Here is a 16,962-nt window from a genome sequence, read left to right as displayed (position 1 = left end):
CCATAATTTTTTTTAAAAAAAACCCTCAACGGCAAAACAAAAAAAGTTTACTAAAAAAATCTAAAATCAAAATATGATATTTTTTTTTCATGTAATGCTAAGAAAATAATATATTAGATTGATTCAAATTTTGTGGTCTAGCCTATCAAAACTCGAATATAGTTCATGAACTTCGTTGTATTTTTTTAAACTAATTTTTATTTAATTATATAACACACGAGTCAAGTGATTTACTCAATCTTTGAGTTCTGTTAAACCATTTTTTATTTGATAAAATTATAAAAAATAAATATTTTTAAATATAAAAGTATTTATTTAAAATCATGATAAATTTATATATATCAAAATAAAATAAATTACATATATGAATACAAAACAATAAAAGGTTGAAAGATAAAATTTGAGAAAAAAAAAAGTAGTGAAAAGAAATAATGATGGAAAAAATCAGATGAAAAAAAAAAAAAAAGGTCAGATGCAAGGTTGCCTGATGAAAAAAATAACACGTGAAGCATCGCCTGCTATCAAGGCTCAAAACCTATTTTTATATTTTTCAGCTCAAAACACCGGGTAATATTCCAAGGTTCCAAAAAAACCTTTTTTTTTTTAATATTTAATCACCGTTTTATCGCTTAAAATGAGAAATTATGATTTTTGTTTCTCGAATATAGGAAACTTGGACACATGTTTGATATGTACAGTTCCGATCATAATCTTTAAAAAAATCACGGCCACGTATTTTTAATTTTTCATTTCCTTAAACATTTTCATTTTCTCATATAAAGATTAATTCTATTATTTTCTAAACACTTTGTAAAATATCAAGAGCATAGAAATCTATAAAAAAAATTATTTCTTTTGTTTGAACATTTCTAATCTCCTGATAGTTTTTTTTTTTTAAATGTCTGTTTAAATTATACAAAAAAAGTATTTTTTTCTATACGAATTATTATTTTTCACATAGATTTGCAAAACATTTTAGTCACTGAGATTTATTTATTTTTTTAAAAAATTCAGTTGGATTCTTTTATTTTTTTAATGTTTAAGAACAATATTTTCAAAAAAACTAACCACTGATTTTTTTAAAATTAGCTGTCATCCTACATGATTGAATTGCATTGTTGAAGTTTTTTCCAATACAATGACGTGACCAAGTATGCTTCAACGTGTTCATCTGTCCAGAAAAAAAACACGTGTTTTTTAAGAAAAAGACAGAAAAGGCCCTGGCATTTGAAAACCAATTACGTGATTCGCGTGCAAATATAGAGATAGGATCTGTCATCGAATGGCCCGTGGGGGTTAAATAAAACTCAGTCCTTACACCTTAACAAAGCTAATTAATTAGTCCCTATAATTTCAAATATTATTTATTGAATCTTTATGCTTTTTTAATAAATTTGTGACTCCATCCCTTCATCGTCAAGCACTAATGAAGTCCAGATCCATCATCGTTTTAGTGGTTTTTACTCTTAAAATAGTCTCCTCTGTAGTCAAAATTTTTAATTCCATGTGTAATAACATTGAAATGCTAGAAACTTTTTCCACTTTTTTCACCACGACTCAGTGCCTCGACCCCCGAGTCACATTGACGTCTTGTTCAAGTAAAAGTCAAAGATCAAATGACAATAAAAAAGAAAGCATGCTCTTCCACTGGAACCAATCATTTCACGAGGAAAAGAGAATTATTTTTCACCGGCGCTTAAAACCATATTTATATTTAACGGTCGATTTATTGATTTTGCTTTTAAAAACATTCTGCGATAACTAAAAAAAATAAAAATAGAAGGACTAGCAAGCTACTAAATATAATATATATATAAAATTATTTTGAAATCATGTACGCTGTTTATATTATTTAAAGTAATGCTCACACCATGCAGCCACAAGTCTTAATTGATGACGTGTGGGGTTTGAGTAATTGAACGGCTAAGGAGAAAGGATGGGCGGTGCGATGATGTTTGATGAGATGCGAGTGAACAGTGAAGATCTTCGATTGTTGAAGGAAATAAAGGGAGGCCTTCTCCCGTGTACATGCGAAACAGTAACGAAAGAGAGCGGGGGGCGGTTCGGGTCGTCTTCATTCTCCGTTCCAGGTTTCACATGCTTGCTCGGTTTTATAATTTTAATAGTTATTTTTAAAAATATTTTTTATTTAAAAATATATTAAAATAATATTTTTTACTTTATTTTTAATATTACCCTATTTAAAAAATTAATTTAAAACAAGAAAATAAATTTGATTTCTTTTATATATATATAAAAAGATAAGTATACTTATTTATATATTTTCAAGAAAATATTTTATTTTTTTATAAATGAGTTGAAAATTTAAAAATTAGACTTGAAGCAATAATTTTCTTTTTAAATTTTTTTTAGGGAAACAAGAGGTTAAGCAATCAAAGTGTGAAAAGGAGATGCTGCTAACAAGTTGAAGGACTTAATTGCTATATATATATATATATATATTATCACACCAGTTTTTTTTAAATATATTTTATTTTGTTGGTAGTGTATTAAAATAATATTTTTTAAATTTATTTTTAATATTATTATAATATAAAAATATATAAAAAATTAATTTTTTAAATAAAAAACAAACACGGTCAGATATTTGCTTGTACAGGAGGCGAAGCGGTTGGCAGCAGTAGTGATACATAAAAGGTCAGATTTATTGTAAGTCACGGAAAGAAATTAAATTGCAAGTGAATAAAGAGCTGGAAGGAATACTCTAGTCATATGAATCTTTAAATATCGAATGCTTCTAGATTTCAAAAATTAATTTTAGAGTTTTGGTATTTTAATAGTTATTATTATTTATTTATAAATAAATTAAAATAATATATTTTTATTTTTTTAAATTTACCTTTTTAATATAGTATATTAACATAATCCAAAAATATATAAAAAATAATATAAAATAAATAAAAAACATATTTTTTTAAAATATAAAAACAGCTTTTTATTTGATAAGAGTTAGCGTGTTTAGAAATATGATTATTATTATTTTTTAAAGTATTTTTTATTTAAAATTATATTAAAATAATATTTTTTATTTTTAAAAATTATTTTTAATATTAGTATATTAAAATAATTTAAAAATAAAAAATAAAAAATAAAAAATTTAAATTTTTTAAAATATTTTTAAAATACAAAATAAAAAATAAAATAGATGAGTACGAATTTACTGACGAAGTACCCGGGAGGACAGATTAATAGATCATTTTACTGACGACGTGTCTCTGTTTTATTAGCTTGCCATGTGACAGTGTCCAAAGAAGCAACAGCGCCGAGAATCAAACGCATCTCTCCTCTCTCTTTGTCACTGTTCTCTCTCCCTTCTCCTGTATCTCTCCAGTAAAATGACCGCAGCTACAGCAAGTATGGTATCTCAAGCAGCTTTGAATCAATCAAAGCCCTCTCCTGCTTTCAAAACCCAGCTAGCCTTTTCTTCAAATCTCTTCTCTGCACCTTCAAGTAACATTTTAAATTCTGTGTCTCCGTTTCTTGTTTTTATTAATCTCTCTGTGCATAAAATTTACATGCAGGCTTTTTTTAAATGTTTTTTTTTTAATGTTACAGGAGTGAATTTTAGGGCAAAGAACCGAAAAGGGCTTGTAGTAGAATGTTCGATGGCAGCTGCAGAAATGAATTCCAGGGCTGCTGTTTGTAGTGACAAGGGAATCAAGAATCCCATAATTGTCATTGACAATTATGACAGTTTCACTTATAATCTGTGTCAGGTTAGTGCTTTCTCATCTTAGTTTAATCACATGGTATTTGAGAATCTCGACTTTTCTTCTTTTTTTGGTGTTAATCTTTTTTTCTAGGTTCTGTTTTAGAGATTTTGTGATGGGGTGAGATCTTGAATTCTACCGCCTGTTTGGTTGCCGAGAAAGTGCTTAATGTAAATGGAAAGTAATTGTGTGTGAGTGTGATATGGTTTTCATCATTTACAGAAACCATAACTACACATGCGAGTGTTGCTACGCATTCCTTGTTTGTTTAACTGATATGACTGCAGCAGTGAACTTTTCTTTAAATGATGCAAGAAAAAGGTTCAAGACATTGCAACTGATGGAAAGAAACTCTTTAATTTGAACATTTTCTTCAAATGACCTAACTATTGTCAACAACTGAGAATGATACCAGTCATTAAATCCTGTACTTCGAGGACTTAGCTAGTGTCGCCTTGGGATAAAAAGAAAGATAGTAATTTCTGTGACATGCCAAAGAAAGGCTATGATAAGTTTCAATCGAAATTAAAGCTGTGAAAGAAAATTAGAAACTTCGTAAAGCCCTTACCTGTGCAAAAGTTTTGGTGTATATTCTTTTGCGTGATTTATTTTTGTAAACGCCCCCCCCCCCCCCCCCCCCTCTCTCTCTATACACATAAACATATACATACACATATACAAACATACCGGTGTGTGCGCATATGTATGTATCTATACACATCTCCAATTTGTAGTTTTGACTTATAAATCAAAACCTATAACTCTGTTACCTTGTGTTTCTGAAGTACATGGGAGAGTTGGGCTGCCACTTTGAGGTGTATCGGAATGACGAGTTAACTGTGGAGGATTTGAAAAGGTGAGAATTTATATGTTATGCAGTTACCTGGGATTTGTTAATCCATGCATGTAGTATGATAGAGTTCTAGGTTTTAAATCCTATGTACAAGACTGGATCATACATGAGTTGTTTGTTGTGCTCGCTAATTGCGCATGTTACCTTTTCTCTTATTTTAATAGGAAAAAGCCAAGAGGCGTGCTCATATCCCCAGGCCCAGGTTAGTGTGTTATCTTTACTATACAGAATCAAAGTGAGGCGAGACCAGAACAAAAAAAAGATGAAAACTATATTTATGCTAGGCATTTCCTTTTATAGGAACGCCCCAAGATTCTGGAATATCATTGCAGACAGTTTTAGAGCTTGGACCTACTGTCCCTTTGTTTGGTGTGTGCATGGGGTTGCAGTGCATTGGAGAGGCTTTTGGAGGTGACATTTTAAATCTTTATTGACATCTGTATATCTGGTTGTCTGATATTTGCTTTTCCGAGAATCATCAAGGAACTTGAACAATGATCAAGGTATTTTATTGTTAATGTGCAGTAGTTGTCTGATTGTGTTTTCTTTACGTATTAGATAGTACACTGTTGTGTTTCAGGAAATGTTGTGCGCTCACCTTATGGTGTGGTGCATGGGAAAGGTTCTCCTGTGTATTATGATGAGAAGGGAGAAGATGGCTTGTTTTCTGGGTTGTCAAAGTAAGTAATGTTTGATCAATTGATCTGTCATTATTTGTATTAAACACCCCCCCCCTCTGGCTAGTTACATGCAATTATTAAATTCCTAATATAAGTTTGAAAGAATTGCTTAACTTAGTCATCTATCATGTGAATTACAGCCTTATTATGCAAACTATAAATTGACAACTGATACATAATTCCAAAGTATATGAAAAATTTGCAAATTATAATGGTTAAAGATTGTAATTGCATGTTTGTTAGGTTCCCAGGGTCTATGAAATACAGACATGAAACTTTATTTAAAAACAAAAGCGTTCTAAAAAATGACAAAAAATGTTTGGCTTTCTTTGAGCTTCAAGACATAACCATGGATACAACATTTTGCTAATGACCATTAGACATTACTCACACTTGAACAGTGATAAAATGATTGAAGTTACTGGAAAGTGCCATTACAGAAAATAGGTGAAGGCCATGATCACGTGATGTGCGTTTGTCCTCACGAGTTACCACAACTAAAATCTAGTGTAGATGTACTTTTACATATGATATAATCTGATTTTACCTAGATGCAAGTTGGCAAATACTAGACAGATGTAACTCTTATTTTCAAATAAAATAGCAAGGCTACAGGGCAGGGAATTATTCAGCGGTTGACTGAGCTTTATCTTTTTCTTACCTCAACTTGCTGTGTATATTAGCATTTTAGTGGTAATTGGAGGAGCAAAACATGTTGAACAAGTTTTCAACGTCATTGGGCTAGTCATTTAGAGGGAAGGTAATGGTATATATACAAGGTCAAAGATCCACATTCCTTGTTAAGAAGTTGGTTGAGTAGAATCAAACAAGCGGTGCCTTTTATTTTGTACAGTTGATCAACTATGACATTGCTAGAGGGTTATCTTTGTTGTCAGAAACGATTCTCTTAAACCTGACCATTCCTTTTAGACAGGTTATTTTTCGAATTTTCCTTGGTCTTTGCATGTCAACGGTCATTTTTATCATTAAGATACACTGTGTTTTCTTATAAATTTATCAAATTATTATTTTCCATCAGCTTTCCTCTATTTTTGTTGAAAATAGCATCCGGGAACTAGTTGGCTCGCTAAATTGCTATGTTCTACTAGAATTTCCTCTGAATAGCTTTTTCACTATAGACAAATTCCAAGGGAGAACAAATTATTAAAGCATTAAAATTCTATTAATTTTACTTGCCATGATTTGCCTTAAGTTTCTTTCTATTAAATTGCATCTTAATCTTGTCCATATACGATAATGGTTTGTCTCAATATCTTTATCCTTTTGCAGTCCTTTCACTGCTGGAAGATACCATAGCCTTGTGATTGAAAAAGAAAGTTTCCCTAGCGAAGAATTAGAGGTCACAGCATGGACTGAGGATGGTCTGATAATGGCTGCTCGCCATAGAAAATATAAGCATCTTCAGGTAAGATATCCAATTGTTTTCCACTTGTTAGGAAATTGCCCTTTCATACAATTGCCTGACAGGCCTGAGCTACTAGATGAGGCATCCATATTTGCCTGTTTTGATTTGAGAGCAGCAGTAATTTTTTCTGCAATCCGTCTTCTGCACTTGAAAGTCTTGCATATAGACTTGTGGCTTCATCTGCATAAAAACAGAATATGTAGAATGAATAATTCTAATAATATGTTTCCTCTCCCGCCTCTTTTTTCTGTATGGAAAAGCTCAGTACTGATAAGGGCAAAAAATTGTTCTCTAACATGAAATAATGGACTTTCTTCATAGCAAGAGTTCTTCCTTTAACATAAAGTACTTTTCCTCTGAACTCTCAAATTTTCTCGGGAAATCGGAGAGAGAAAAATATTATGGTCAAGTAATTCCTTTATATTCCCCACATCAAGGTGAATGATCAACTGGGCAAAGAAAAATGGAGCATTGGATATGTCTTTCAAGTTACTTGGAAATTACTGGTTTACTGTCATTTTAGAAATGACTTGTGTTAATCTTTAGTCTATCAAGCTATATGATTATAATCACTCATAGGATTGTTATTGAGCAGAAAGCCAGAGGGGTTCATTCATTAGTGAAATGCTCATTAAGGTAGCACATTGTTATCTGGGACGTGTCTTCTTTTCTATGACTTATAGGCAATACTATTCTGATTCCCATATCATATCTGTAGAATGCAGACACATAGTTTAGTTATTCTTTTACTAGAATTCTTACAGAGTAAGGAATGCAAACAAATAAAGAGCTATATACTTCTATATCTCATCTCTTTCATTAAGGTAGCACATTGTTATCTGGGACATGTGTCTTCTTTTCTATGACTTATTACCACACTGTTTCATAGCCCCAGAAGCATGCAGGCTGCTCGCCATAGAAAATATAAGCATCTTCAGGTAAGATATCCAATTGTTTTCCACTTGTTAGGAAATTGCCCTTTCATACAATTGCCTGACAGGCCTGAGCTACTAGATGAGGCATCCATATTTGCCTGTTTTGATTTGAGAGCAGCAGTAATTTTTTCTGCAATCCGTCTTCTGCACTTGAAAGTCTTGCATATAGACTTGTGGCTTCATCTGCATAAAAACAGAATATGTAGAATGAATAATTCTAATAATATGTTTCCTCTCCCGCCTCTTTTTTCTGTATGGAAAAGCTCAGTACTGATAAGGGCAAAAAATTGTTCTCTAACATGAAATAATGGACTTTCTTCATAGCAAGAGTTCTTCCTTTAACATAAAGTACTTTTCCTCTGAACTCTCAAATTTTCTCGGGAAATCGGAGAGAGAAAAATATTATGGTCAAGTAATTCCTTTATATTCCCCACATCAAGGTGAATGATCAACTGGGCAAAGAAAAATGGAGCATTGGATATGTCTTTCAAGTTACTTGGAAATTACTGGTTTACTGTCATTTTAGAAATGACTTGTGTTAATCTTTAGTCTATCAAGCTATATGATTATAATCACTCATAGGATTGTTATTGAGCAGAAAGCCAGAGGGGTTCATTCATTAGTGAAATGCTCATTAAGGTAGCACATTGTTATCTGGGACGTGTCTTCTTTTCTATGACTTATAGGCAATACTATTCTGATTCCCATATCATATCTGTAGAATGCAGACACATAGTTTAGTTATTCTTTTACTAGAATTCTTACAGAGTAAGGAATGCAAACAAATAAAGAGCTATATACTTCTATATCTCATCTCTTTTACCACACTGTTTCATAGCCCCAGAAGCATGCATTAATAAATGAATGAAACACAGTCTAATGCTTGAATGCAGGTTATGGAAGTTTTTACCCCAAGTCCACCTAAGCTATCTTTTATCTCTCTGTCTATTCATTGAGGAAAATTAGAGGTCATCAAGTTATTATCACAACTTTTGGAAACCACTCAACTAAATAAACAGAGAGATTGAGTTATTTAAAGATTCAGCTCAACAGATGATAAAAAGGGGAAAAAAAATCACGATGGCAGTTGTCCTTCTACATGATGTACATAGCACAAAATCCCCTTTGCATCCAAGCGCTTCAAATTTCAAGTTACATTCTTCCAGGACATCCTTTTGATGTTTTGACTTTAATGCTGCATGCAGTTATATGACTAGTTTGATCCAGGTCATTATCCAGTAACCTTCCCTTACTGACCCAATGGCTTCAGCTGAAATTGCAACGGGCTAGTAATGAAAGTTTTTGCATGAGAATAACATGATGTTGATCTTAGATATTGTTGGGGCTAAGTGGGTATGTTCCCTAGTTGATAGATCATTATTAATTAGCTCATGTTAGTTTCTGCAATGTCCAGAAACATTCATGTGCTCAGCATTCCTTGATCATTTTTCAACATATTGCTGATGTTTCTTCCCCAACTTGCTCTACTTACTTATATGTAACTTTGTATTCTTTGATTAGTGCATTGCCTATAATGTCATGAGTATACTGAAATCGCTGTTGCTGGGGTCCCCTATGTACCAGGGTGTCTATCATGGTTGTTAAAAACAAATATGGTTAAATATAGAGGTGTCCCTTCCAGTGTTATATAAATATCAAAATCCAAGCATACTCAACCACATGCAGAACATGCTGATGTTCAAGAATGTATTTATGTGCATGCATGTGATGGAATATTTCAAGAATGTGTGTCCCTGGAATTGGTGATTGATAAGTTATTTGCATCTCTCTTACATGTGATCAGATGTATCTTGATAAGGTGATTGAAATTTTTGCAGGGGGTGCAGTTCCATCCAGAAAGCATCATAACATCTGAAGGCAAGATAATAGTCAGCAATTTTATCAAAATGATAGAGAGAAAAGAAGCTGAATCTGAGAGCTAGAGGCTTGTGAAGACTTGCTCAATACATACACTGAATAAAAGGGAAAAAAAGAAGCAGTGGAGCCTTTGGACTGGTAGTTGTGTTTCTCTTACCGTTGGACTGGCATTTCTCTTTCATGCACATTAATTCTGTGTCGAAAGCAAATGGCAAGCGGCTTGTTGTATGAATGCATTATAGCAGCGAAAGTGATCCCCTCCTTATTGGGAAAAAGAACCTGCAAGACGCAATTTGCACTCCTTAGTTTTGGAATACTGGCAGAGATGTTTCCAAAGACATGTTTTAAAAGTTGACCAAAAACTGCTTAATTTATGAGCATAACAGGGCCAAGCGATTCCTATATATCCATTACCTATTAATAGGTTGTGTAGTGTTTTTGAAAAATGAGGTTGAGTCGCATAAAATAATGGAGTTCAGAACTTCATGAGACAGATTGATCAATATCTGTTATCAGCGGTAGAGCTTTGGCCTTGCCTTTATGATACGGACTTTTTTCAGAAACCCGAAGAAAAGTACTTAACAGATTTTCCCATTCAAGGTCCTCAAGCCATCAAAAGAATTTTGTAGGGATAGGAAAATCGAAGGTAGTGCCCCTCAACATTATGATGACCCAAACATTTCGATTCACTAACAAATGAAGTGATACGATAAGATGGAATGCTTGGTTTGTGTCAGGTGCACAAAAGTTGAATGGAGTTAAGCCAGTTTGGGACCCTGCATTGAGCAAATTTGTCAACTCATTCCAATCCAATATGATGAAGGCTTCACGTGCGCGAAAGATGCGAGGTTTTTCGTATCATTCTACCGGCAACGCAGAAGATTTCTATGATTAAATAGAGAAGGTGCTTCTAATGCGACTGAACATCAAGTTTCAAATCCTGCCCAAGCTCGCAACTATGTGGAGTTTTTATCTAAACAGAACAAGGGTGCAAGCAGCTGCCATGCAAATCCTGTGAAGCGGAGCAGTATAAGTTTACATGGCATAATTCTCTTAAGATAGCTGATGAAAACTTTGACACTAATCATCGCACAAAAAACAAAATGGATCGCCAACTTTGACAAAATCAGATTGTTGGTTAGACTCATAGACTGTTCAGCCAAAGGAGATGTGCAAACCTCAATAACAAAAGCCAATCCCCACATGGGTTCATCACATATGAGGCCAGCTGCTGTTGCTAGTTGAAATCCAGACAGTACACTGTTTTGGATACAAGAGGGGAAAATCATTACTTGAGCTTTTGGAATCCGGAGTGAAGAGGATGTTGGGGCCAATCTGTCTTGGACCAAGCGCCCAGATCCACTCAAGAAACTTTTGCCACTGAAGTTTGTATTCAGCTCCATCCTTTTCATTCACTCTAAGACATGTCACTCTCCTGAAAATCCATAATACGTTTTTTGAGAGCTTCAATTGGATTCTCATCTTGCACAATGCCTGAAGTCTCGGCTTCCATGTTGCTATTTGTCTGCCCCAGCTTACCTCCAATAATATCTCCAAGTATATCAGTGCTTTCATCAAGCACCTTAGTTAGTGCAGATGGAAGTTTCAGGACTTCCACACGAACAACACATCTTCCAATCGGAGTCATCTTCTCGACATAATCTGAGCTTCTGCTAGATGATTTTATGCTATCTAACATATTGGATGCTTCTCCCTTAATGGTCTCCTCATAGGACACAAGAGGTGCCTTCTGAAATGCATCTGAACTCGCTCCAAGCTTAGACGCGTAAAACTCAGAAAACTCACGAATACCAAATCCCCACCCATCCAGTGCACAAACAAACGCCGCATTCCCTTTCTGATGTTGAAAAGCGTCCTCGTCATCCTCCTCTATAAACTCAAGATTCTCATCTCCTCTGTCACCGGCTGGTCCAGCAAGTAGAGAATCCACACCGGACTTCTCTGACGTGTGCGCACTCATCATGCCATTCACCTCATGAACAATCTTCAACAAGCGATTATAAGCTTCCATAGGACTCAATTTAAATTCACAAATCAACCTATCAATCTTATTAAGCACTAAACAAGGTGAAAGCTTCTCAATCCAAGCTTGTCGCAAAACAGCATGCGTCTGTATATGCACCCCGTCAACAGCATCAACCAAAACCGATGCCCCACCACTCAACCTCGCAGCAGTTGAAACCTCACTACAAAAATCCATATGACCAGCGGGATCTATGAGGTTTATCGGATAATCTTTATAACGAAAAGCTGTCGACGAGCTCTTCATTGTTATTGCACGCTTCTGTTCCTCATCTAGATAACCCATAAACCTAAGTTTTCCAGCTAATTTCGGGTGCTTGTAGGAGCAATTAATTGATCAGCCAGAGTTGTCTTGCCATGATCAGCTTGCGCTAATATGCGTATGTTTCATGTATTTTGGGTGTCATCAAAGTCACCCATCCTTCAAACAAGAAACTTCACTACCACGACAGCAATATTTCTTCTTGTTACTCTGTATATGTCTGGCTGTGTTCTTGAAAGAACAGTCGGACATTAAAGAGAGAGAGAAAGAGAGGGACACTGAGGCGATTGCTGTCTATGTATGCCGTTATAAATTTAGAGAAGGACAAAGGCGGGTTTCCTTCGTAGTGTGTCTCCCTGTCTCAAAAATGCTTCTCCTTCTTGCAAGAACACAGCTGGCGTGGCAACAGACGTCGTTTCTTTGTTTTGGGTCGGACATGCACAAAAAAAATCTCATCAAGGAGTAGCAACAAAATCTCCTGAACATGGATGGCAACGGGTCGGGCCGAGTGGGGTTGAGTCGCGTTTTTTATACACTCTGCATCTAACCCGGTACATCCACAACCATCTTTTTGGATGCCACACGATGTAAGTATTTTTACTTTTGACTCTCTTTTTTTTTTTAATTTTAAAATCAAGATATTCTAATATTTAATAATTATCCTAAATCTCTAAATCTTCACTTTAATTTCATATGCTAACATTTTGTTTATGTGCCTTTTCAACTTTCCATGCTACAAACTTGATTGCCATAAATGCTGAAACTAAAACCTAATTAATTTCAACTGAAGAGTTACCTTCATATCGTGCGATCTCTCACATTCTTCCACCACATCAGGCTTCCAAAAAAAATAAAAATAAAGGTTAATTAGGTGACCCCTTTAATTTTCCACGAGAAACAGGTTTGTAAAATAACATATAACTATTCATTTCTACACTAATCTTTATCCTTTTTTTTTTATATAAATATCATAGAATCAAAGCAGTTGATCATAGAATCAAAGTAGTTGATTTTAAATTAATTTTTGCAATCAGTGAAGTATTTTTTAAATTATCTTGGTATAAAATGGTATTTATAGTTGATAATTGATAATTTAGACATGCTCATGTTACAAGTGTTTAAAAGTGTAGTAATGATTAATTTTCAAAGAATTTTTTATCTTAAAAATGTATTAAAATAATATTTTTTATTTTAAAGAAATAAGTTTTGACATAAATACATTAAAAAAATTTAAAAATATATAAAAAATAATTTTTTATGCAATTCTAAATAATTCCGAACTCTCTCTCCCAGTGTTATCAAAAGACTGCTCTTCTTAATTATTATTTAGCATATAAAATAACCAGTTAATATAAAATAATTCTAACCAAGCACATAAGAGTTTTGGCTTTCATATAAATCACATCACATCTCCATTATTTCAACTGTTCTTCTTAATTATTATTTAGCATAATTAAAATGCAAGTTCAGTACATATTATTTTAGCTGGCCAGCAGTTCTCTGTGGTCGAACTCATGAGCATGTCTTAATTAATAATTAATTGATAGCCAGGCTGAACGAAGAGAGATGGCCTTGCTCCACAAACGAAGCAATGCAATCATCGAACATTTCTTGGATTGGCTTGAACTTGAACCCTAATCTCTCCAACCTTGTGGTGTCGAATTCGTAGTACGGTCTCTTTAGTTGCTCAAACCTGAGAATCCCCACTCGATGATTTAAAATTAATTAATAATATTCCATGGTGAGTTCACAGCATATAATATGCATCTTAGTGAACTAGACGACTTGACCATAAAAAGAACACCCACATGAGCATTAGGCATTAGCAATTATAACCTTTTGTAATTAATGAAGAGTCCTACAGCATATATGTGCTGTATGTATTAATTAAGACATAAACAATACTTAATTAGAGTGTTAACCTCTTTGGGATAGGCAGTGAAGGATAACGTTGTGATAGAAAGGACGCTAATTCATCGTTGTCTAGCACGATCGAGCTACAAAGATATCGCCCCCCCGCAGTTTCATCCTCGTAAACGAGGATGTGGCACAGAGCCACGTCATCAATGTGGACATAGCCCATTCTTCCATGCCATTGAAATTTCTCCGATTCTCCTGTTAGATATTAATGGTTGGAAACCAAGCTAGAAGATTAACGTTGTAATCATGAAAGGAGAATTATAGCAGTGTGATCGATGAGCCATATACACGTACACACCATTAACATGGATAAATATTGAAATTATAAATAGGAAAATAAAGTACCTGTAAGTAAGCCAAGAACATCGGATGCAGTGGAACATAAGTCAGGGGACAAACTAGGTCCAATTACGAACGATGGTAGAACAGTAATCAAATCAATGCCATTGCCATTGCAGAATTCCCACGCTGCCTTCTCAGCAAGAGTTTTTGACAGAGCATACCATATCTATCATGGGGTAGGTTAGTTTACCATGTGCATGTATAAGAAGATGAGGTAAGATATCAAAATTAATTTAATGACATGTTCGAACATAGCCAAATTCCCTATCGTTTATTTCTTTTTTCCCCTTCATTAGATTCATTTGTAGTGCAACAGGTTCTTAAAAAAATGTCATGATTCATAAAAAGATTACCTGCAGTCTCTCACAGAGTTCCACAGAGCTCCAAGATGACTCGTCAAGAGGTATGTTGGAGTCGAAATCATCTCTTACTCGCAAGGTCGAAGAGGATGAGGTGAGAATCACACGTTTTAGAGATGGGTTCCTCTTGCAGGAACGGAGCACATTCAACGTGCCATCGATAGCCGGTTCCAAAATTTCTGCCTGTAGTGAAATATCAAATGATTGATTATTGTGGATGACTTGGAGATATCCATTTTATATGTGCCGCCAAGCTTTAGAAGAAAAGGGAGAGTAGCAATATATATGAACTAAATTAAGCCGCGTGTAGAAATTATTAACTACTTAAGGAGATATAGCCAAAGTTATTCGAGCGTGCTTGCCTTTGGATCAGATGATGGTTTGAGAACAGGGGAAGCAGTGTGGAAGACACCACGGCATTCCATGATTGCATCATCGAAGCTACCCTCTTCCATTAGATCAGCCTTCACCAATCGGAGCCTCTCCTTCGCTCCTTCCAGTCTCCAAAGATGCGCTACTTTCTTCTCATTTTCTGCACATGCATGTCAAAGTTATTTGAGGAATAATAATAGTGTAACACTATTAATGGTTCCTCCTCCTCCATTGCTAGATTGATTCAAGGGAAGATAACAGGGTTAGCTAGGATTTTATTATTTTTGAGATGTGACTAACCTGGATCTCTAACTGTTCCAGTGACGTGATATCCTGATAAGAGAAGTCTCTTGACAAGCCAAGAAGCTAGATAACCAGAAGCTCCGGTGACACATACTCTGCCTTTTATTTGATCCATTAAACAGTTTGATTTCTCCAGGCGAGGCTACTTATATATATAGAGATCATGGCTTTTCCACAAATTAATGATGGTTGGGAATTAGGTAGCTTGGTTAGTATAGCATCCGATATTACTGCTCAGAAAATATGGAGAAGGTAAGCAATTCTATTCTCGTGAGGAGTAATTAAATTATTTTAATCGAGTGTGTGCGCGTGATTGTGTTATTAGCATGCACGTGACGTGATGGGATGTGGTATGATAGAGGCTAGAGGGTGGCAAATTAAACAGCTGAGGAGCATCACAGTGACCTAGCTATAGTCATAATTAATTACTAGCCATATAGCCCGCTTATAATTTTTTTTATAAAAAAATTGGAAACAGCTGAGGAGCATCACAGTGACCTAGATATGTCAAAGCAATAGTTTTGTTTATAAAAAAATTGGTATCTAAATTGCTTCCATATGTTTTTTTATATAAAATATTCAAAATGTATATTGAAAACTTGGTGAAAGCAAGATTAAGATATTTAATTATATAAAATAAAATTTGTATTTAATTGTGTTTGCTTAACTTTTTTGTTTAAATAAATCTCCACTTTAAAAGATTTGTAAAACATAAAAGAAAAAAATCAAACAATTATTAGCAACAATTCAATTATCGACAATTATCATGTGCTATTCTAAATAAAAGAAAGCACGATAATGTATCTAAAAAGATGGTAAAAAGTCAATTACATTTACTGGATGACATCACACATTAGGGATGTTGAGCACGCTTCAACAACTTTAAGTATTAAAATATTTAAAAATAAATATAAAAAATACTTAAATGCGCCTCATGACCCTAATAATTAAACAAAATACCTATATAAAATTATAAAAATACCCCAAATGCTAACATTATATCATGTCTCTTTCAAGATTAAAAAAATAATCGCAATGTATATTAAAATTCAAAAACTTCAAAACACTCTTATTCAATTTATCCAACTATATAATAATTTTTTTTTACTCATAGAGTAAATATATATTTTTATTGTAAAGAAAGTTATGTAAAACTAAGAAAGTTCTTGGTTAACAGTTTTATATATTGTTGACTTTGAAGGTAAAATAGTATTTTTTTATGTAAAAAATAATAAAAAATATATTAACATCTCAACCCAATAAAGGTTTAATTTGTTTGAATCAAAGGATACAAAGATAATTTTATTATAATTTAAGATACATTTTTTTGTAGATTAGTTTACAATAAAATACACATCCCTTTTAGTTTTTTAAATAATTCATTTGTAAACAAAACTATTACTTTACTGGACCTGAATGCATTGTTCATTGTATTATTTATTTATCTAATTATGTCATAATTTAAAGAAAAATTAGATTATTTTATGATAATATTAATATCTCAACCTAATAAAGGCTTAATTTGTTTGAATCAAAGAATACAAAGATAATTTTATTATAACTTACGACGTTCCATATGTTTTTTTATATAAAATATTCAAAATGTATATTGAAAACCTGGTGAAAGCAAGATTAAGATATTTAATTATATAAAATAAAATTTGTATTTAATTGTGTTTGCTTAACTTTTTTGTTTAAATAAATCTCCACTTTAAAAGATTTGTAAAACATAAAAGAAAAAAATCAAACAATTATTAGCAACAATTCAATTATCGACAATTATCATGTGCTATTCTAAATAAAAGAAAGCACGATAATGTATCTAAAAAGATGGTAAAAAGTCAATTACATTTATCGG

The 16,962-nt window shown here is 33.4% G+C and overlaps 2 protein-coding genes and 1 pseudogene across 2 annotated transcripts; 1 reads left to right on the top strand and 2 right to left on the bottom strand.

The window, feature by feature from the left end:
- Nucleotides 1–3,254: 3,254 nt before the first annotated feature.
- LOC105125733 (anthranilate synthase beta subunit 2, chloroplastic-like) lies at nt 3,255–9,924 on the top strand. The gene is made up of 8 exons (XM_011026305.1): nt 3,255–3,471; nt 3,577–3,737; nt 4,517–4,587; nt 4,749–4,786; nt 4,885–4,995; nt 5,165–5,264; nt 6,555–6,690; nt 9,464–9,924. Exons 1-8 carry the CDS (start codon nt 3,357–3,359, stop codon nt 9,566–9,568), a joined length of 837 nt encoding a protein of 278 aa, XP_011024607.1. The 5' UTR covers nt 3,255–3,356; the 3' UTR covers nt 9,569–9,924.
- Nucleotides 9,925–10,018: 94 nt separating this feature from the next.
- Nucleotides 10,019–12,070, bottom strand: LOC105125725 (elongation factor Tu GTP-binding domain-containing protein 1-like; annotated as a pseudogene).
- A 1,153-nt stretch (nt 12,071–13,223) lies between these two features.
- On the bottom strand, nt 13,224–15,280 carry LOC105125714 (dihydroflavonol 4-reductase-like1). Its single transcript, XM_011026285.1, has 6 exons — nt 15,102–15,280; nt 14,792–14,961; nt 14,424–14,612; nt 14,074–14,236; nt 13,731–13,923; nt 13,224–13,501 (listed from the first exon to the last, which is right to left on the bottom strand). Exons 1-6 carry the CDS (start codon nt 15,217–15,219, stop codon nt 13,345–13,347), a joined length of 990 nt encoding a protein of 329 aa, XP_011024587.1. The 5' UTR covers nt 15,220–15,280; the 3' UTR covers nt 13,224–13,344.
- Between the last annotated feature and the right edge of the window lie 1,682 nt (nt 15,281–16,962).

Source organism: Populus euphratica, unplaced genomic scaffold (genome assembly GCF_000495115.2).
Source record: "Populus euphratica unplaced genomic scaffold, PopEup_1.0 scaffold1.1, whole genome shotgun sequence".
Classification (NCBI taxonomy): Eukaryota; Viridiplantae; Streptophyta; class Magnoliopsida; order Malpighiales; family Salicaceae; genus Populus; species Populus euphratica.
The sequence above is the reverse complement of the archived record's forward strand: the minus strand, read 5'-3'. Positions and strand labels throughout refer to the sequence as shown.